Below are 21,381 nucleotides of genomic sequence, written 5' to 3' on the forward strand. Positions count from 1 at the left end.
ATCCCTATCCTTTGGGCTCTGTATTATCTCCTCTCCCCACCCGCCCCCGTTCCTCTCCCTCATCTCCCCAACAGTTGCTGGCACCTCGCCACCAGTTTTGTGACTGATTCCACGTAAGCTCCGTATCTCCAGACCCCACCCCAACCCACCCCCACTGTTCGCCCCGTTGTACAGGAATCTGCCATCGGCAGGGGTTTCCCCAGTCTGTCACAGGGCCGTTCATGAATTTGAAGCTCCCAAGTGTTTGTAGATGTTGGCAGCAATGATCTCGCCGCCTTCTCTCATAAGCAGCCACAGAATGCATATGATTTCATTGTGGGCGTGCCACAGATTCTTGGCACTCTTCAGTGCTTTGAAACTCCGGGTTCTTCCGATCCGCGAGTTTTAAAGCAGATTCTCTCTCTTATCACTCAGTCACACTCAACTTTCGTCGGCAGAAGAAGTCCGTCGCTCCGGTAAACGTGACTCAGTGTTGAGCGAAGTGTCTCCTCTCCGTACTTGTTCCATTTGAGAGGAGTTTTGCTGCCTTTGATCAGTTTCGCGACTGAGGGGGTTTCCAACGCACATGGCTACGTGCTGCCGATTTCTGCCTTGCCGCCGCTGTTCCTGCTGCCTCACGGAGGATGAGAAGGTGGCGTTTGATGTCAACAAAAAGATTAACCAGGCGCTGCAGCAACAGAAGAGGAGGTGGAAACGAGAACTGAAGCTGCTGCTGTTGGGTAAGGAACCGCGCCGGTTCAATTCAGTAACCAATTGACTGGAAAAGGGCAGGTGAAATGTCTGTTTAATGATACAGGGGGAGTCGTTTGCATAAGTTGTAATGAATCTTTAAAAAGCAACTGCAAGAGTACTGAGTTCAAAGAAGGCCTGATAGTGTGTGTTTTTTTAAAAAAAACATTATCACAGTTATATTTCCAGCATCTGCATATTTCCTCGTGTTCACAGTTTTATTGTTTTTTTATGTTGTGATTGGCGCCCTGGCGATCCTACTGACATATGCATCCCCTCACAACATATAGAAACTCCACAGGTGAAATTAGTAACGCCCCGCCAATGAAGTTGATGCGGAATTAAAGCTTTGGTTTACTCGTGCACGTTTCACCATCCGTCAACATCCCAACGCATTCAGTTGCTATTGCAATGCAGAAATGCTACCCTTCGTTAATTTACCCAGGGACGAGTACACGCTGCCTGGTAGGAGGTGGAAGCTGATACGATAGCAATGTTTAAAAGGCATTTAGACAGGCAGGCGACCAGGTATGAAGGGAGGCAACACAGACAAAATGCTGGAGGAACTCAGCAGGCCAGGCAGCATCTTTGGGAATAAAGTACAGTCGACGTTTCGGCCCGCATTTTGTTTCTATTCCTCCAGCATTGTGTGCGTTGCTTGGATTTATAGCATCGGCATATTTTCTCTTGTTTATGAAGGGAGAGATACTGATCATGAGCAGGCAGATGGGATTGGTTAGATTGGCATAATATTCGACAGGGCCTGTGTCCCTGTTGTACTAGTCTTCCGGCAGATAATCTCCAGGACAGAGATTATCAACAGAAACAGGGATTATAGGTTTATTCATCTGCACTGCGATTATTGTGTTGGAAAGGATACATAGGGTTCCTTTAACGTCTGTGTGTGTGTGAGAGAGAGAGAGAGCGAGCAGATGGGTCTTTGGTTTGACTTTAAGAAAGGCACCTCTGACAGTACCACATCAACCCTGCTCTGAATTCATCACTCTAGTCCTGATGAAGGGTCTTGGCTCTTTATTCCTCTCCACGGATACTGACTGACCTTCTGAGTCCCTTCAGCACTGTGTGTGGTACTCTGGATCTGCAGAATCTCTTGTGTTTCCTCTAGGCCAGATGTTCACAAAGTTTGCTTCATGATGCACCTCCACTTCCAGATTTGTTAACAGCCCACCTATTTCTATCACTATTAATCTCATAGTTTAACCGTTAAATAGCAATTTAAATTATTCACACCCACCATCATATATTTGTTTCCTACAGTTCAAAGTAAATATATTATCAAAGTAGGTATACGCCACTATACCCTGACATTTATTTTACAGTAGATACAAAGAAACACAATAGAATTAATGAAAAACTACACACAAAACAGACAGCCTACCAATGCACAGAAGAAGACAAGCTGTACAAATACCAAAAAAATTATTTATTTATTGAGATACAGAGCGGAATAGGTCCTTCTGGCTCTTTGAGCAACGCCCCAATTTAACCCTAGCCTAATCATGGGACAATTTACAATGACCAATTAACCTACTAATTGGTACTTCTTTGGACTGTGGGAGGAAACCCACGTGGTCACAGGGAGAACATACAAACTCCTTGCAGACAACAGCAGGAATTGAACCTGGGTTACCTGTACAGTAAAACATTGTTCTAACCACTATGCTCCTGTGCCGCCCTGTAAATAAGTAATACTGTGAATGTGAGTTGTAGAGTTCCTGAAAGTGAATCCGTAGGTTGTGGAATCAGTTCTCTTCTCCCCTCCAGATACAGGGTTTAGATCTGAAATATGGGCAGCCTATTTCGCTCCTAGGATGTTGTCGCTAGGTTCTTCCAGCAGTTTACCTTTGCTCCGGATTTCCGCATCTGGAGTCTCTTTTGTCTCTTTCAGTTTTCTGCCTTGCAACTGCCGCCCCTTAGCATAAATAATAAGGGCTTTACTTTGCAAAACTATCATTGCATCCGATGCATCATTCCAGAGATAGGTATAACACAGTGTGCGAAGCCTTGAACATTTTGTCTTCATGGTTTTGGACTGAAACCTGAAGCCACAGTTGTCTGACTCAGAGCTAGGTAAGTTCTTTGCCGAGCCACGCCTCATACTTAATTGTAAGAGTGTGATACATCACCCAGTTTCTGGTAATGATCTGGAACACAAACTTACCAAACGTCATTCTGTAAGAGTGCCTCATTCCAGTCTGATTTAGTTGGCTACACCCTAACCTCAGCATGTCAGGAAGTCACATTATAAAGGATTCATTGGTTAAACAGTGATAAAGATTGCACGATCACTAACATTTTATTCACCCATTATTCTTGTCCAATGACAAAAATTACGCCACTGAGGACAAGAAACTGATTGTATTTTGAGATGTTCTGTGTTCATTAGACTGAAGATCTTTTTCCTGCTTGATGAATCTCTTATAAGAGACTCCTGGACAGGTACATGCAGCTCAGAAAAATAGAGGGCTGTGGGTAACCCTTGGTAATTTCTAAGGTAAGGATATGTTCGGCACAGCTTTGTGGGCTGGAGGGCCTGTATTATGCTGTAGGCTTTCTATGTTTCCATGGATATTCCCAGATGAAAGATTATGCTTCTTTGCTTCACCACTACAATTGATCAGAAAGGGGTCTTGAGCTTCCTCTAGGACAAAATCTGACACCTTCTCTCATGCACTGTAGATTAGTAGCGAAATGCTGCATTGGTGTGAGTAGAAATTGTTGGTGAGCTATCATATGGGTGCCTGCAGAAATGGGCAGAGAGAGAGAGATATCCCATGGGAGTAGAGATGGGGACTGAAGTGTCAGACAGACATGGAAAAATGGGCAGTGAAGCTGGGTATGGAAAAAAAAAGGCACAGAGGTTCCACAATATCCTGTGCTGTATCTCAGTGCCCGTCTCTATACCTATCTGTGTGATATCTCAGTGCCCGTCTCACACCCACCTGTGTGGTATCTCAGCGCCCATCTCTACACCCACCTGTGTGGTGTTTCAGCGCCCGTCTCACACCCACCTGTGTGGTATCTCAGCGCCCGTCTCTACACACACCTGTGTGGTATCTCAGCGCCGTCTCACACCCACCTGTGTGGTATCTCAGCTCCCGTCTCACACCCACCTGTGTGGTATCTCAGCTCCCGTCTCACACCCACCTGTGTGGTATCTCAGCGCCCGTCTCACACCCACCTGTGTGGTTTCTCAGCGCCCGTCTCTACACCCACCTGTGTGGTGTCTCAGCGCCTGTCTCACACCCACCTGTGTGGTATCTCAGCGCCTGTCTCTACACCCACCTGTGTGGTATCTCAGTGCCCGTCTCACACCCACCTGTGTGGTATCTCAGCGCCCGTCTCACACCCACCTGTGTGGTATCTCAGCGCCTGTCTCACACCCACCTGTGTGGTATCTCAGCGCCCGTCTCTACACCCACCTGTGTGGTATCTCAGCGCCCGTCTCTACACCCACCTGTGTGATATCACAGCGTCCGTCTCACACCCACCTGTGTGATATCTCAGCGCCCGTCTCTACACCCACCTGTGTGGTATCTCAGCGCCCGTCTCACACCCACCTGTGTGGTATCTCAGCACCTGTCTCACACCCACCTGTGTGGTATCTCGGCGCCCGTCTCTACACCCACCTGTGTGGTATCTCAGCGCCCGTCTCTACACCCACCTGTGTGGTATCTCAGCGCCCGTCTCTACACCCACCTGTGTGGTATCTCAGCGCCCGTCTCTACACCCACCTGTGTGATATCTCAGCGTCTGTCTCACACCCACCTGTGTGATATCTCAGCGCCCGTCTCACACCCACCTGTGTGATATCTCAGCGCTCGTCTCACACCCACCTGTGTGGTATCTCAGCGCCCGTCTCTACACCCACCTGTGTGGTATCTCAGCGCCCGTCTCACACCCACCTGTGTGGTATCTCAGCGCCTGTCTCACACCCACCTGTGTCGTATCTCGGCGCCCGTCTCTACACCCACCTGTGTGGTATCTCAGCGCCTGTCTCTACACCCACCTGTGTGATATCTCAGCGTCCGTCTCACACCCACCTGTGTGATATCTCAGCGCCCGTCTCACACCCACCTGTGTGGTATCTCAGCGCCCGTCTCTACACCCACCTGTGTGGTATCTCAGCGCCCGTCTCTACACCCACCTGTGTGGTATCTCAGTGCCCGTCTCTACATCCACCTGTGTGGTATCTCAGTGCCCGTCTCTACACCCACCTGTGTGATAGCTCAGTGCCCATATCTACAACCACCTGTGTTGTATCTCAGTGCAATTTCTCTACACCCAGCTCTGTGTTTCCTCAATGCCTGTCCCCACTCCAACCTGTGTGGTATCTCAGTGCCTTTAATGAGATAATATACAGATAGTTGGCAGTGTAGACCGGCACCTCCAACTTTAACAAAACGAATTGCTGTGTTGGTTTGATCATGAGACTCTGGTGAAAGAACCAGCTAAAAAGAGATTTAATCTTTTGGTCAAGCTGGGGACTGGAAATCTGAGCTTCTATGACAGTTTTTATACAGGTAATAAGAACAGAAAGCACTGTAGATACTCAGCAGGTCAGGCAGATTACCTGAAGCAATAAAAACTAAATTAATGTTACAGGTGAATTGCCTTTGTTGAGAAAGTTTTTTTGACAATGTTTTAGATCCTTTAAGAAAAAAATTCTTTCTTACAAAGAACTGGCATTTTAGCCTGAATATCATAATTACCTTCAAAATAAACCTTTATATGATTGGCAGAATATACCAGGAAATGCAGCAAAGTAAGTAATAATTTAAAAAGTGTGTACATGTAAGTACATTCTGATTCTTTCTATCCTCCTCCATGGCTTTTAATTCAATTGCTTGGCTGATGTAAAATGAAGGTATTCTGGTCTGTCATCCTTCATGTGTTAGCTTGGGAAGTGGATCTTGGCAACGTCTCAGCTACAGGGAGTCATAATACGTAACTCTGGTACATGCTGTCCCTCAACAGGGTGGTACAACTGTGGATAACAATGAAAAATAAGGCCTGACCCAGTGTTTCCATCTCCTAATCTTAGCTCCAGCACCTGATGCTCTTTTGCATCCTTGAAGAACTGCACTAGTTAATATTAACTAAGATATTACAATTACAAAGCAGGTTTTGCTGATATTTAATGATTCAATGGAGAAGAAGGCTGGATTCTTTGGGGTATTACGAAACAAGGGATTATTTTCCCATATATGGCTGTGAGGGAACAATTTCTCATTTTTAAATAGATATCTCAGTGCTTATAGATCAGAATTAGATATAGTGCAATTATTAAAATACAGTACTGGATCGTGCTTACTTCTGGCTGACACGTCTATAGAGAACCACCAGAACATAGGATGATTTGGCAGATGAGTGCATGACTGAGGAATTGGTGCAGGGGGCAGGTCTTCAGATTTCTGGATCATTGGGTTCTCTTCTGGGGAAGGTATGACCTGTACAAAAAGGATGGGTTACACCTGAACCCGAGTGGAACCAATATCCATGTGGGCAGGTTTGCTAGAGCTGTTGGGGAGCGTTTAAACTAATTTGGCAGAGGGATGGAAACCAGAGTGATTTGGCTGAGGTTGAGGCAGTTGGTGTGTGGTGAGACTGAAAGGAAAGATGGCAGATAGACGATAGGGCAACATTGCAGTAAAGTGGGATAAGTTAAAGTGTAGCAGGGAGTCAAAATCGAAAAGTGATGAATACAGGACTGAAGGTGTTTTATTTGAGTTACGGTATAAGGTAAATGATCTTGTAGAGATTGGCAGGTATGATGAGGGCATCACTGAATTATGGCTGAAAGAAGATCATAGTTGAGAGCTTAACATCCTTTTGATACAATAGATAAGCAAGTAGGCAGAGGGGCTGGGGTTTCTTTGTTGGTAAAAAATGAAATCAAAGCCTTAGAAAGAGGTGACATAGTATTGGAAGGTGTAGAATCCTTGTGGGTAGAGTTAAGAAACTACAAGGGTTAAAAGACCCTGACGGGAGTTATATATGGGCCTCCATGAGAACTGGACTCTCTCACAGTGGTGTCTGAAAAGAGGATGCTGTCTAAGTTGCATGCCATCTTGGTGAATCTCTCCCATCCATTACATAATGTACTGGGTGGGCACAGGAGTACATTCAGCCAGAGACTCATTCCTCCGAGATGCAGCACAGAGCGTCATAGGAAGTCATTCCGTCCTGTGGCCATCAAACTTTACAACTCCTCCCTGGGAGGGTCAGACACCCTGAGCCAATAGGCTGGTCCTGGACTTATTTCATATTACTATTTAACTATTTATGGTTCTATTACTATTTATTATTCATGGTGCAACTGTAACAAAAACCAATTTCCCCCGGGATCAATAAAGTATGACTAGACTAGACTAGACTAGACAAACAGTAGACAGGATGTGGACCACAAATTACAACAACATAGAGAAAAAACATGTAAAAAGGTCAATGTTGGAATAGTCATGGAAGATTTCATTATCCAGGTAGACTGAGAAAATTGGATTGGTGCTAGGTATATCCCAAAAGAGAGAATTTGTAGAATGCCTGCAAGATGACTTTTCAGAATAGCTTGTGGTTGAGTCCACTAAGGGAAAGGCAATTCTGGATTGGGTGTTATATATGACTCAGATATGATTAGGGACCTTAAGGTAAAGGAACTCTTTGGAGACGGTGATTATAATATCATATAATTCTCCCTGCAGTTTGAGAAGGAAAAGCTGAAATCAGATGTATCAGTATTACAGTGGAGTAAAGAGAATATTAGAGACATGAGAGAGAAGCTGGTCAAAGTTGATTGGAAGGGGATACTAGCAGGTATGATGACACAACAGCAATGGCTGGAGATTCTGGGAACAATTTAGATGGCACAGGAAGGATACATCCCAATGAGGAAGAAGTATTCTAAAGGGAGGATGAGGCAACTGTGGCTGACTAGGGAAGTCAAAGACTGCATGAAAACAAAAAGAGAGGGCATATAACACTGCAAACATTAGTGGGAACATAGAGGATTGGGAAGCTTTTAAAAACAAAAAGAAGGCAACTAAAAATGCCATAAAGAGAAAAGATTAAATATGAAGGTAAGCTAGCCAATGAAATGAAAGGGGAAACCAAAGGTTTTTATCAGACATATGAAGAGTAAAAAAGAGGCAAGAGTGAATATCGGAGTGCAGGAGAATGTCGCTGGAGAGGTAGTAATGGGTGACAAAGCAATGGCAGATGAACTGAATAAGTATTTTGCATCAGTCTTCACTGTGGAAGACACTAGGCCAGAAATGCAAGAGTCGGGGGCAGAAGATAATGTCATTGCTATTACCAGGGAGAAGGTGCTTGGGAAGCTGAAGGTAGGTAAATCACCTGGTTCAGATGGACTACACCCCATGGCTCTGAAAGAGGTGGCTGAAGAGATTGTGGAGGCAATAGTAATGATCTTTCAAGAATCACTAGAGTCTGGAATGGATTCTGGTGGACTGCAAAATGCCACTCCACTCTTTAAGAAGGGAGTGAGGCAGAAGAAAGGAAATTACAGGCCAGTAAGCCTGACTTCAGTGGTTGGAAAGATGTCAGAGTCTATTATTACGGAAGAGGTTTCAGGGTACTTGGAGGCACATGACAAAATGGGCAAAAGTTAGTATGGTTTTCTAAAGGGGAAATCTTGCCTGACAAATCTGTTGGTATTCATTGAGGAAATAGCAAGCAGGATAGACAAAGGAGTCAGTGGATGCTGGTTATTTGGATTTTCAGAAGACCTTTGACAAAGTGCCGCATATGAGACTACTCACAAGATAAGAGCCCATGGTATTACAGGATAGAAGACTGGCTGACTGACACAAGGCAAAGAATGGGAATAAAGGCAGCCTTGCTCTACAAGGAGTTCCACTGGGGTCAGTGTTGAGGACTGCTTCTTTTTATACGAATAATTTGGATGAAGGAATTGATGCTTTTGTGGCCAAGTTTGCAGGTGATATGAAGGTAGGGGCAGGTAGTATTAAGAAAGTAGGTTGTCTGCAGAAGGACTTAGACATCTTGGGGAATCTACAAAGAACTGGCAGATGGAATATAATGTAGTCATGGTCATTCACTTTGGTAGCAGGAATAAAGGCATGGACTATTTTCTAGATGGGGAGAGAATTCAAAAATCAGAGGTGCAAGGGGCCTTGGGAGTCCTTGTGCAGGATTTCCTAAAGGTTAACATGCAGATTGAGTTGATGTTAATTTGATGTTAAGAAAGGCAAATGCAAAGTTAGCATTTATTTTGAGAGGACTAGAATACAAAATCAAGGGTGTAATGCTGAGAGTTTATTAGTCATTGGTCAGATTGCACTTGGAGTATTGTGATCCGTTTTGGGCCCCTTATCTAAGAAAAGCTGTGCTGGCATTGGAGAATATCCAGAGAATGATCCCAGGAATGAAACGGTTAACCTATGAAGAGTGTTTGATGCCTCTGGGTCTGTTCTCACTGTAGTTTAGAAGAATGAGGGGCCATCTCATTAAAACCTAGCAAGTTTTGAAAGGCCTAGATTGACAATAGACAATAGGTGCAGGAGTAGGCCATTTGGCCCTTCGAGCCAGCACCGCCATTCCCTATGATTATGGCTGATCATCCACAATCCTGTTCCTGCCTTCTCCCCATATCCCTTGACTCCGCTATCTTTAAGAGCTCTATCTAACTCTTTCTTGAAAGAATCCAGAGAATTGGCCTCCATTGCCTTCTGAGGCAGAGCATTCCACAGAACCACAACCCTCTGTGTGAAAAAGTTTTTCCTCAACTCCGTTCTAAATGGTCTACCCTTATTCTTAAACAGTGGATGTGGAGAGGATGTTTCCTATCGTGGGGGAGTCTAGGACCAGACAACACAGCCTTAGAATAGAGGGATATCCATTTATGACAGAGATGAGAAAAAATTTCTTTAGCCAGAAGGTGGTGAATCTGTAGAATTCATTGCCACAGATGGCTGTGCAGGCCAAGTCATTGGGGATATTTAAGGCCGAGGTTGATGGGTTCTTGATTAATGAGTGCGTCAAAGGTTACGGGGAGAAGGCTGGTGAATGGGGTTGAGAGGGATAATAAATCAGCCATAATGGAATAATGGAATAGGCTCTATGGGCCAAATGGCCTAATTCTGCTCCTATGTCTTATGGTCCAACATGGGTTAGCATGCTCTTAATTTCTGGAATGAGAATTTCCATCTGATTGGAAACAAGCTGGAGTTTATATTTCAGTTCGGCATGGACTAGATGGGCTGAGAGGCCTGTTTCTGTGCTGAAGAGCTCCATGACTCAAATCTCTGTTTACTTTGCCTGTCTTACTCAGCTGCAATCATGCTTAAGGCTGATTCATACGTGTGTGTACGGGCTACGCCATAGGCCTGATTTATACTTTTGCGTAGCCCTACGCCGTAGCGAGCATGCGTAGTTATGTCTGCGTCACTCTGCAATTCACTGCCAAAACACTAGTTGGCAGTGGGGTTTCTATGCCACCGTGTTGAGTTTTTTCTTGAGAGACATGGACGAGGAAATGCGTTTCTAATATTTTCAGATGTTGGCGGGTAGATTTGACGATTTGGTTCATCGTCTCCAACCATTTATTTCGCATCAGTGTACAGACATGGCGGAGAAAAGCAAACGGAAGTGCATAGGAGGAAATGCGATGTTACCAAGCGGACCAATCACAGTTGTTGCGGTCTGCATTGCCGCAACGCGTGAGTTATATTTTTGGGGAGGTGCATGTCACCCTACGGCGTAGGGTACGCGGTACCTATGGCGTACATTTGACGCACAAGTATAAATCAGCTTTTAGGACGGGCGTACTGGAAAAGTCCATACTTAATGCTCATCTCTAATTGCCTCAGTAGGTGATAATGAGCTGCCTTCTTGATCTACTGTAGTCTCACTGTAAAAAACACTTTGCTGGTGCAGTTAGAGAGGGAGCTGCAGGATTGATGCTAGAATTTTTATATATTTCCTAGTCAAGACAATAAATGACTTGGACAAGCTCTGCTGATCCGAACATGAGTCTGCTGCCTTTATCTTTCTGGGTGGTAAAGACTGGGATTTGGAAGGAACTGTCCTACAAGATGATTTGCTTCAGTGAAGAGTCCATGCATAGCACGGGTGATAAACTCTGCTATCACTTTGTAGGCAGATAGACATTGTGGATTGGGTGCCTGTCAAGTGTACTGCTTTGGTTTGGTTGATGTTGAGCTTGATCAGTTAGTTCGGCCAGTCTCTTCCAAGCAGGGGAAGATATGTGTAATACATGACTGAACTTTTTGCCTTTGGTCTGAGATCCCACTACAGAAATTGGAATCTATGCTGCCACTTTGGTGCATCAAGGCTGCTCTGTTGAAAATTCATCTTTAGCTGAGAAATTGGACCATAGTAGATTTTTTTATTTGAGGAAGTGATGTCCTGGTATTCAGACCATTGTTACTCAAATGTACTAAATTGGATTACCTACTGATATTTTTTATTACTCTTTCTGTGTGATTAACTCTTCTCCCACATTTCGTTGCAGAGCTGACTGTGAAACTGTTTTGGATATCCTCAATCACAAAGTAAACAACTAATAACCCAAGGTTGATCCTTATGGATATGATAACATAATCAATGTTGACATGGTTACCATTGAGTGAAAGTCAGCAGTCATAGACCAACGTGAACATTTGTGCCCATCACTCCCTTGTCCATAGTGACACATTATGCAAGAAACTTCACACACAAAACGCTGGAGGAACTCAGCAGGCCAGGCAGCATCTATAGAAAAGTCCTTCAGCAGGACCTGACGTGAAACGTGGACTGTACTCTCTTCCATAGATACTGCCTGGCCTACTGAGTTCCTCCAGCATTTTCTATATGTGTGTCTGTGTTGCCTGGATTTCCAGCATCTGCAGATTTTTCTCTTGTTTGAGATGAGAACCTTCACGTCAGTCTCAAAGACAAGTACGATATAAATTTATTGTAAAAGTACATATATGTCACCCAAGGCAACCCTGAGATTCATTTCCTTGCAGGCATTTAGAGTAAATATAAAGAAACAAAAAAACCCCAAAATAATAATAAATAAATAAGCAATAAATATCGAGAACATGAGATGAAGAGTCTTTGAAAGTGAATCCATAGAGTCCTGCCGAAGGGTTTTGGCCTGAAACGTTGAATGTGTTCTTTTCCATAAATGCTGCCTGGCCTGATGAGTTCCTCCAGCATTTTGTGTGTGTGTGTTGCTCGGATTTCCAGCATCTGCAGATTTTCTCTTGTTTGCCATTGGTTGAGGGAGCAGTTCAGTGTTGGGGTGAGTAAAGTTGAGTGCTGTTATCCTCTCTGTTTCAAGAGTCAGATGACTGATGGGTAATAGCTGTTCCTGAACCTGATGGTGTGGGACCTGAGGCTCCAGTACCACCTCCTTGATGGCAGCAGTGAGAAGAGAGCATGTCTTGGGTGATGTGGGTCTCTGATGATGGATGCTGTTTTTCCGTGACAGTGCTCCACGTAGATGTGCTCAATGGTGAGGAGGGCTTTACCGATAATGGACTGGACTATATCCACTACTTTTCATATGCTTTTCCATTCAAGGGCATTGGTGTTTTCATACACCAATCGGCTATGTGTTCCACATCGCAGAGTTCAGTGACACAGAAGAAAAGGACACCTACTGTACCAAGGACCAGAGGCTGTTCCTAACTGAGAGGATATCTGTCGGGTATTGTGACACTGTGTTGAATGACTTTGAATTGGGAGTTGGAAACTATTCCTGATAGAGAATGCTAGAGCGTAAACTGGCAGAGAAAGAGTCATGTTCTAAAGCCAATAGGAAAAGACAAAGATGCATAATAGAATTTTTGTGGAAAAAAAGATGGAAAGAAATTCATTTTGGAGAGATAATGTTAATAAGAAATGGTAACTCCTAAATCATTTAACAATTGGGAGGAATGTTTATAGAGACAGCAGATCCACCAGTGAAATGTTTTGGTCTTGCAAAGTGCATGTAGCAGGTTAATGTGGTAGACAAACAGCTTGAGTTCTGGTCCATTGATTCAAAGACTTAGGTTCAAATCTCACCTCGGCCATTTATAACTCAATAAATCTGAACTGAAAAAAATAGAGCTGGATTGATGATCACCGTGAAATCAAGTTGAGCTTATTGTCATATGTACAAAGACAGTGAGGTACAGGTATAATGAAAAACTTGCTTGCCAAAGAATGAAAAGCATATAGATTCAAGCACTGCTCAGAATATAAATGACATGTGATATGCAAGACAGAGAAGGCAAAAGACTGTGCAAACATGAGACTAATGCCAAACAAAACACAATCAGATACAAGTCCAGGGTATTGCAAGAGCTTTGGATTAAGATTTTGCAGGTTGGTACCAGAAACTGACAATTGTATGAAAGGAGCTGTTTCTCAACCTGGTGGTGTGTAGATGCAGGTTTCTGTACCTCCTGATGAGGTGGGCTATGCCTCCACCAAAGCAGGTGTAAAGCTCCTTCCCTTTGTTAGCCCGCAGGTCGCCTTTGGGCAAGGTGTAGCACCTGCTAGCTCCCTGAGCAGGTGGTGGATGGCTGTATGAGCAGCTGGTGCACATCACCAACCCTAGTTATGCGACCACTGACACCAGACAATCCCTGAAGGCTATTGGTAATGGCTGGGGTCGCTCATCTCGTAAAGACACTGCCCAGGAGGCAATGGCAAACCACCTCTGCAGAAAAATTTGCCAAGAACAATCATGGTCATTGAACATAATTGCATACGTCACACGACGCGGCATATAGTTATGATGATCATGCACCTCCTGACTGATGGTAGCAGCGCAAAGAGGCTATGACACGTATGGTGGGTATCCGTGCTGATGCTATCTTTTTGAGGCATTGTCCCTTGTGGATGCTTTCAAGGGTGGGGAGGCTATGTCTGCGATGGACTGGGCTGTGCCCACCACCATGTTCTGCAGGCTCATGTTATTCTGTGCATTGGATTTTCTGTACTCGAACGGAATGCAACCAGTCAGGATATTTTCCATAGCAGATTAGGGTACTTTGTGACATGCTAATTCTTTAACCCACCAGTAATAACTGGCATGTGTAAAACACATCTACTTCTCTGATATCCTTTAAGGGAAGAACTCTGACATCTTTATCCAGTTTGACTTATTTGTTGACTCCAGAACTGTGTGGGCACGTGGCCAAGTGGTTAAGGCATTGGACTAGCTACCTGAAGGTTGTGAGGCAACGTGTTGTGTCCTTGAGCAAGGCACCTAATCACACATTGCTCTGCGACGACACTGGTGCCGAGCTGTATGGGTCCTAATGCCCTTCCCTTGGACAACATTGGTGTCGTGGAGAGGGGAGACTTGCAGCATGGGCAACTGCTGGTCTTCCATACAACCTTGCCCAGGCCTGCGCCCTGGAGAGTGAAGACTTTCCAGGTGCAGATCCATGGTCTCGCAAGACTAACGGATGACTCCAGAACTACCAAGGTGGTTGAAACTCAAATACTTCCTCAGTTCGGGGGTAATAATGATGGAGAATATAATCCAACATTGTGAATGATGTCAGGATTCCGTGAAAGAATACATTAAAATGATTGGAGAACTTTTTCTGAGCATCAGTGTCTTTACAGCCAAACATGGCAGGATCTGGGCGAGGAAAGAGTTCGAATTCACTTGAAAAAGATACTTTGTATTTGCAGCAAACCTTCCTAGCGGAAGCCAGGTTAGACATTAGCATATTTGAAGACTGCATGGTGGTTCCTCTGCTGCTAGAAGTTCTTTTGTGTTAAACTGAGACAAGAGTGAGTTATCTTATGAGTTGCATTTACCATAGCAAAGATGGATTTAATTAGCTGAGATTTCTAGGGCTTGATCCTATTAGACAGGTTGATGATGTGATTACTGTAAACAGTGCTGAAATCCTGATTAGTAATTTTTGGTAAATGATAACAAGCTCAAAATTCTCATTCTGTAGAGAAGTGCATTTATTTCAAGTTGAGAGACCAGAACAATTCTAATATAATACCCGTCGATTTTCTTTTCACTGTTCATTTTCATGAACTAAAATGTGTGTTATGCTGATGACCATTTCAGCAATTAGTCTGCAACCAATCTTGGGAAAAGTGGCTTCCTTTGAATGGTTAGTTCACTTCCCCGACTGTGGCCCTGCCTCAGTGTGCCTCCTGTCTCTGCCCCACCTAATAGCTTATTTTGGGGAATGACATGTTCCCCTTTCCTGACTGCCATAACATTATGCCTTAGATTGTTCTGTTAAGGTAAAATTCCATTGCCACCGTCAATAGAAGCTGAATCTTTCCCCTTTGATTTAATACTGTAAATGCACTCACCCCCACCACACCACCCACCTTAGCTGTCATCTAGTCAGCTGTTTGGTGTCATTTATAATGTTCCAATATCACAATTTCTCAACTACATTTCAGATAAGTAAATACAGTCGTTATTAAGGCGAATATTTTAGGTGAATAAATAAATTTTTTAAAATCTGCTTTCTATGGGGCCACATGTACATAACAATTTCAGTATTTCCAGCAACACACATCAAAGTTGCTGGTGAACGCAGCAGGCCAAGCAGCATCTGTAGGAAGAGGTGCAGTCGACGTTTCAGGCCGAGACCCTTCGACAGGACTAACTGAAGGAAGAGTGAGTAAGGGTCTCGGCCTGAAACGTCGACTGCACCTCTTTCTACAGTTGCTGCTTGGCCTGCTGCGTTCACCAGCAACTTTGATGTGTGTTGCTTGAATTTCCAGCATCTGCAGAATTCCTGTTGTTTCAGTATTTCCAAAAGCTTTTTAGGACAAAACTCAGATCTGAGAAGTATCTTTCTCTATGCGGTGCTGAGACTGCCTGGGCTGCTGTGCTTCAAGTCTGCGAGCTTCGTGGCCTTTTGTCCCACAGATACGATGACCTCAGACCAAGGCTTTGGGCCTACTCTGGGCTCCCCGGGGATTCGAATCTAAGGACTCAATTTGGTTTGGAACGCTGTTGCTCGCTTCTGTTGTTAGCATGATTTTTGATTTTTTTTTTCTCTTTCTCTGCACATTGGGTGTTGGTCTTTATTTTCTTAATTGGGTTCTTTCAAGTTTCTTGCTTTGTGGCTGCCTGTAAGCAGACAAACATCATGGTTGTATAACTTGCACATTCTCTGATAACAAATTACTTTGAATCTTACAAAACTATTGTAATGGTCAACTTCTTGGATATACAGTTGCCCATCCTCCTACCCACTTGGCCAGTCTTGTCTCCCTACTATCAATCTGCTATACTGAGTGAGGCACACAGCCTTCTGAAGCACAATTCCCTCAAAGCATGATAAAAAGTATAATTTTTCAGCCAATTCTTAGAATAGGTCACAAACTGTATAATGCTGACTCAGTCTTCCAGCCCCAATAATGACAGTGCAGTCACTTGATTTCCCAGCAAGTGTTACTACAAAGTCAACTTTGAAGACTGGTTTTTCTTTCGATGACCAAGTAGACAGAATTATGTTCCAATCAACTTCAGGCTATGAATTTGAGCCAATCTTATTTCCCTAAAAGATATATTTCACCTGAAACATTTCAATTGTTAAAGCTACATCAAAATATAGGTACATGGAGCTTAGAAAAATAAAGACTGTGGGTAACCCTAGGTAATTTCTAAAGTAAGTACATGTTCAGCACAGCATTGTGGGCCAAAGGGCCTGTATTGTGCTGTAGTTTTTCTATCTTTCTGGGAAAAAAAAGCATATAGTAAAATGTATCATTTGCATCAAATCAAATCATTGAGGATTATACTGGAGGCAGCCCGCATGTGTCGCAGTATAGCATGCCCACAAGTTATTAGCCCTAACCTCAACTATACATTTATTTGAAATGTGGGTGGAAACAGAGCACCCATATGGTCACGGTGAGAAGATACAAACTCCTTGCAGACAGTGGCAGGAATTGAAGCCTGACCGGCAATTATCGGCACCGTAAAGTGATTGTGCTAACTGCTATGCTCCTCTGCTTACCAGATGTAAATATGTTAATACAAATACAATATACTGGATGAATGGATTCCTAGTGTTCTCTAAAGAGATTGCGGACTGTAAGTGATATAAAAATATTGATTATTTGCTTGTCCCAAGTGAAGAAGCAGACATCAGTCGAAAAATTCCCCACACACTATTCCCAAATTGTGAACACACAGAATATCTGAAAATTCTTCTATTTGGTAAAATAATATTTTTTCTAGGATTTAAAAGGCTTAGCCTGTCACCCCTTAACATTCAGAATCAGAATCAGAATCTTTATTTGTTTCTTAAAACACACAAAAAAATTGCAGGAATGCATTTTGGCCCAACGTGTTTATATTGCCTTCTAAGATTACTTAATCTAAATAAACCATATCTAAATTGGCAGTTGATGTTGAAGATAAATTTAAATAAATGGCTTTAGTAACATTTTTTATTTTGATCTCTGGAACTGTTGCTGGTCATTGGGGTTTCAAAGAGCCATATAAATTGTGTGTGTTGAATCTCTCAGAAATATCTCCAAAATTTTTATGCACAATTAATTACTTTTAAGTTCAGCAATATACTTGGACACTCAAGCAACAATGATTAAAAACTGCTGATTGGTTTTGCAGGGTGTAGGATGAGGGAGGAATGTTGGATATGATATAATCAAACCTCTTCCTCGAAGCTCACATACGATTAAAAGTGTCACCTGAACCGCGGGGGAGAAAAGCTGAGGTCTTGGCATAAATATTTACCTATTATAATGCAGAATAAAGGTAGTTGGCTTAAATGATCCGTGGTGGCTCCCAGCAGTTCAATGCTACCAGTCTCCTTCTTCTCCTTATTTGTTTGTACCCCTGCAACTTGTTTTCTCTCACTTGAAAGAGTGAAGTTGTGGGAATCTGTTAACTTCTCTGTATTAGATCAGAGTACCACTGGAATTATAGGTGTTCAAATTTTGGTTACGGAAAGCTCGAATGATATAGATTTTTGACTTAAAGCCCAACTGTTCCAACCAGGCACCTGCCCAAGAAACATGGGTGACACAATTGTGTTGCTGCCTCAGCAATGGTGCTCTGGGTTCAATAGAGTGTCCCAATGCTACCTCTGTGGAGATTACAGATTCTCCTATGACCATTAATGTTTCTCCGTGTGCTCCGGTTTCTCCCATATCATAGAGAGTTAATGGGAATGTGGAGTGAATAGGTGTAGTTTAAACGGATGCTTGATGGGGAGGAAGGCCTGTTTTCATGCATTATGACTCTGTACGAAACAGCAGTAGAAATAGAATATTTAGACCCTTCCACCTACTATGCTATTCACTAAGATCATGACAAACCCAACCTTGATCTCAGCATCATCTTCCTGCTCCCTCTCTATTGTTCCCTCTGCAATTCCTTTGTCCATTCGCCAATCCACACCAATCTCCCACCTGGCACTTCTCCCTACAGGTGGCTTTAGTGCTGCACCTGCCCATAAATCTCCTCACTCACCTCCGTTCAGGGCCCCAAACATTCCTTCTGGTGAGGCAACACTTCACCTGCAAATCTGCTGGGGTTGTCTGTTGTGTCCGGCACTCCCAATGCGGCCTCCTCTACATTGGTGAGACCCATTGTAAATTGGGGGATCACCTTGTCAGCCACCTCCACACCATCTGCCACAAGCGGGACTTCCCGGTTGCTAAACATTTTTATTCCCAGTCCCATACCCATTCTAACGTGTCAGTCTGTGGCCTCCTCTTGTGCTGAGATGAGGCCAATCTCAGGGTGGAGGAGCAACACCTTATATTCTGTCTGGGTATCCTCCAACCTGATGGTATGAATGTAGACTTCTCTTTCTGGTAAACAAACCTCCCCCCCCCCCCCAATTACCCCATTCTGACCTTTTACCTCTTTTCTCCTGCCTTTTACTTCCCCCTAGGTCCCCTCCTCCTCCTCTTTCTCCCATCATCCACTCTCCTTTCTTATCAGATTCCTTCTTTTCCAGCCCTTCTCCTTTCCCACCCATCTTGCTTCACCTATCACCTTCCAGCTAGCCTTCCTCCCCTCCTTCCATCTTTTGTTCAGGCATCTTTTCAGTCCTGAAGAAGGATCTCAGCCCAAAACATTGGCTATCTATTCAGTTCCATAGATGCTGCTTGACCTGCTGAGTTCCTCCAACATTTTGTGTGTGTTGCTCTTTACTGTTCTTGACTCCTTTCTAGTTTAAATGTCTGTCATTCTCAGCCTTTGATGTAGTCAACAACCTGTCTCTATTGCTCTAATGGGGTACAGAATGCCAAAGGTTCACAACTTTTCAAGAGAAGTTATTCTTTGTCATCTCCATCTGAAATAGGCATAGGCCATGTAGTCTGAAACCATGCCCCTGGTTCTGGACCCCCCACCAGGAGAAGCATCCACTTAATTTGTCAATCTTTTTTATAATTTTATGTTCCAATGAGATCACCTCTTATTCTTTCAGGCTCTAGTGGCCAAACACAATCTGTTCAACATTCCTGATACGTCAGCCCCTTACTGCAGAACTCTGCACACTACAGTGACTCCAGTGGAAATAGATCCTTTCCTAAACGTAGTATCCTGTAACTTTCAACTAAACTTCCTTACTTTTCAACTCCCTACCCATTATAATAAAGGCCAACTTTCCAAAAGTTTTCCGATTTATTTACACGTATAACTTAGCATTTGCTGTTTCATGTACTTAGACTTCCCGATTCCTCTGTGCTACATTTTGTTGTCTCACTTCATCTAATTAAGTTTATTTCCAAAGTTGCTAGCCATGTTTTACCAATTGGTACCCAATCTACCAAATACTTGAACACTACTTACCCTATTCAGGGCAATACTCACAAAATGCTGGAGGAATTTGACTAATCATGCTTGACTAATCTCCTGGAATTTTTTTGAGGATGTAACTATGAAAATGGACAAGGGAGAGCCAGTGGATGTAGTGTACCTGGATTTTCAGAAAGCCTTTGATAAAGTCCCACATAGGAGATTAGTGGGCAAAATTAGGGCACATGGTATTGGGGGCAGAGTAATGACATGGATTGAAAATTGGCCGGCTGACAGGAAACAAAGAGTAGCAATTAACAGGTCTCTTACGGAATGGCAGGTGGTGACCTGTGACCCAGTGGTGTACCGCAGAGTTCAGTGCTGGGACCGCAGCTGTTTACAATATACATTAATAATTTAGATGAAGGGATTAAAAGTAACATTAGCAAATTTGTAGATGACACAAAGCTGGGTGGCAGTGTGAAATGTGAGGAGGATGTTATGAGAATGCAGGGTGACTTGGACAGGCTGGGTGAGTGGGTGGATGCATGGCAGATGCAGTTTAATGTGGATAAATGTGAGGTTATCCACTTTGGTGGTAAGAACAGGAAGGCAGATTATTATCTAAATGGAGTCAAGTTAGGAAAAGGGGAAGTACAACGAGATCTAGGTGTTCTTGTACATCAGTCACTGAAAGCAAGCATGGAGGAACAGCAGGCAGTGAAGAAAGCTAATGGCATGCTGGCCTTCATAACAAGGGGAATTGGGTATAGGAGCAAAGAAGTCCTTCTGCAGCTGTACAGGGCCCTGGTGAGACCACACCTGGAGTATTGTGTGCAGTTTTGGTCTCCAAATTTGAGGAAGGATATTCTTGCTATTGAGGGAGTGCTGTGTAGGTTCACAAGATTAATTCCCGAGATGGCGGGACTGTCATATGTTGAGAGATTGGAGCGACTGGGCTTGTATACACTGGAATTTAGAAAGATGAGAGGGGATCTGATTGAAGCATATAAGATTATTAAGGGATTGGACATGCTGGAGGCAGGAAACATGTTCCCGCTGATGGGTGAGTCCAGAACCAGAGGCCACAGTTTAAGAATAAGGGGTAGACCATTTAGAACGGAGTTGAGGAAAAACTTTTTCACCCAGAGAGTGGTGGATATGTGGAATGCTCTGCCCCAGAAGGCAGTGGAGGCCAAGTCTCTGGATGTTTTCAAGAAAGAGATGGATAGAGCTCTTAAAGATAGCGGAATCAAAGGTTATGGGGATAAGGCAGGAACTGGATACTGATTGTGGATGATCAGCCATGATCACAGTGAATGGTGGTGCTGGCTCGAAGGGCCGAGTGGCCTACTCTTGCACCTATTGTCTATTGGGACTCAGCAGGTCAGGCAGAATCCATGGACAGGAATAAACAGTCAACATTTCAGTCTGAGAACCGTCATCGGGACCTATTGACTAATTCGTATCACTTTGCAGTCCATTTAAATTTGAACCTACCTCTCTTTGTATCATGAGCAAACTTGGCTACTGTACACTCAATCCCCACATGCATATTGTTGTTCCTCTCTGCGCCTCGAGGAGCATCGGACGGTAACCGAAGAAATGCCATTGCGTTAGCATTTGTCTGTCTTGTTTTTTTTTACCAGGCTGAGTTGCTAGCTTGCAATTCAACCTAGCATAGATGAAAGTATGCAGTGAGCTGGCCGGATTCGAACTTGGGACCATTTGCTTCAAAGTCTGGTGCACTACGCCCCTGGCTGACAAGTCACGTAATGGGTTTATTAATAATTGTGGCTATAGTTCTGATCCCCGTGCCTCTACCACTCCTTCATTCAGCCTCAAGTGTGCATTCAGCATTCCTCAAAATAGATTTTGGA

General features: G+C 43.7%; 1 protein-coding gene across 2 annotated transcripts in view; it reads left to right on the plus strand.

Annotated features, from left to right (window-relative positions):
- Positions 1-376: 376 nt before the first annotated feature.
- LOC140187958 (guanine nucleotide-binding protein subunit alpha-14-like) overlaps positions 377-21,381 on the plus strand; it is an 82,422-nt gene continuing 61,417 nt past the window's right edge. The window contains exon 1 of one of the 2 annotated variants that reach the window (XM_072243819.1): positions 377-719. In XM_072243819.1, the coding sequence (XP_072099920.1) occupies positions 566-719 (154 nt within the window). In that variant the 5' untranslated portion in view covers positions 377-565. Of the gene's footprint in view, positions 720-3,168; positions 3,245-21,381 lie in introns of those variants that run through there. The other variant, XM_072243820.1, reaches the window with a different exon arrangement.

This window comes from Mobula birostris, chromosome 26 (assembly GCF_030028105.1).
Source record: "Mobula birostris isolate sMobBir1 chromosome 26, sMobBir1.hap1, whole genome shotgun sequence".
Lineage (NCBI taxonomy): Eukaryota > Metazoa > Chordata > Chondrichthyes > Myliobatiformes > Myliobatidae > Mobula > Mobula birostris.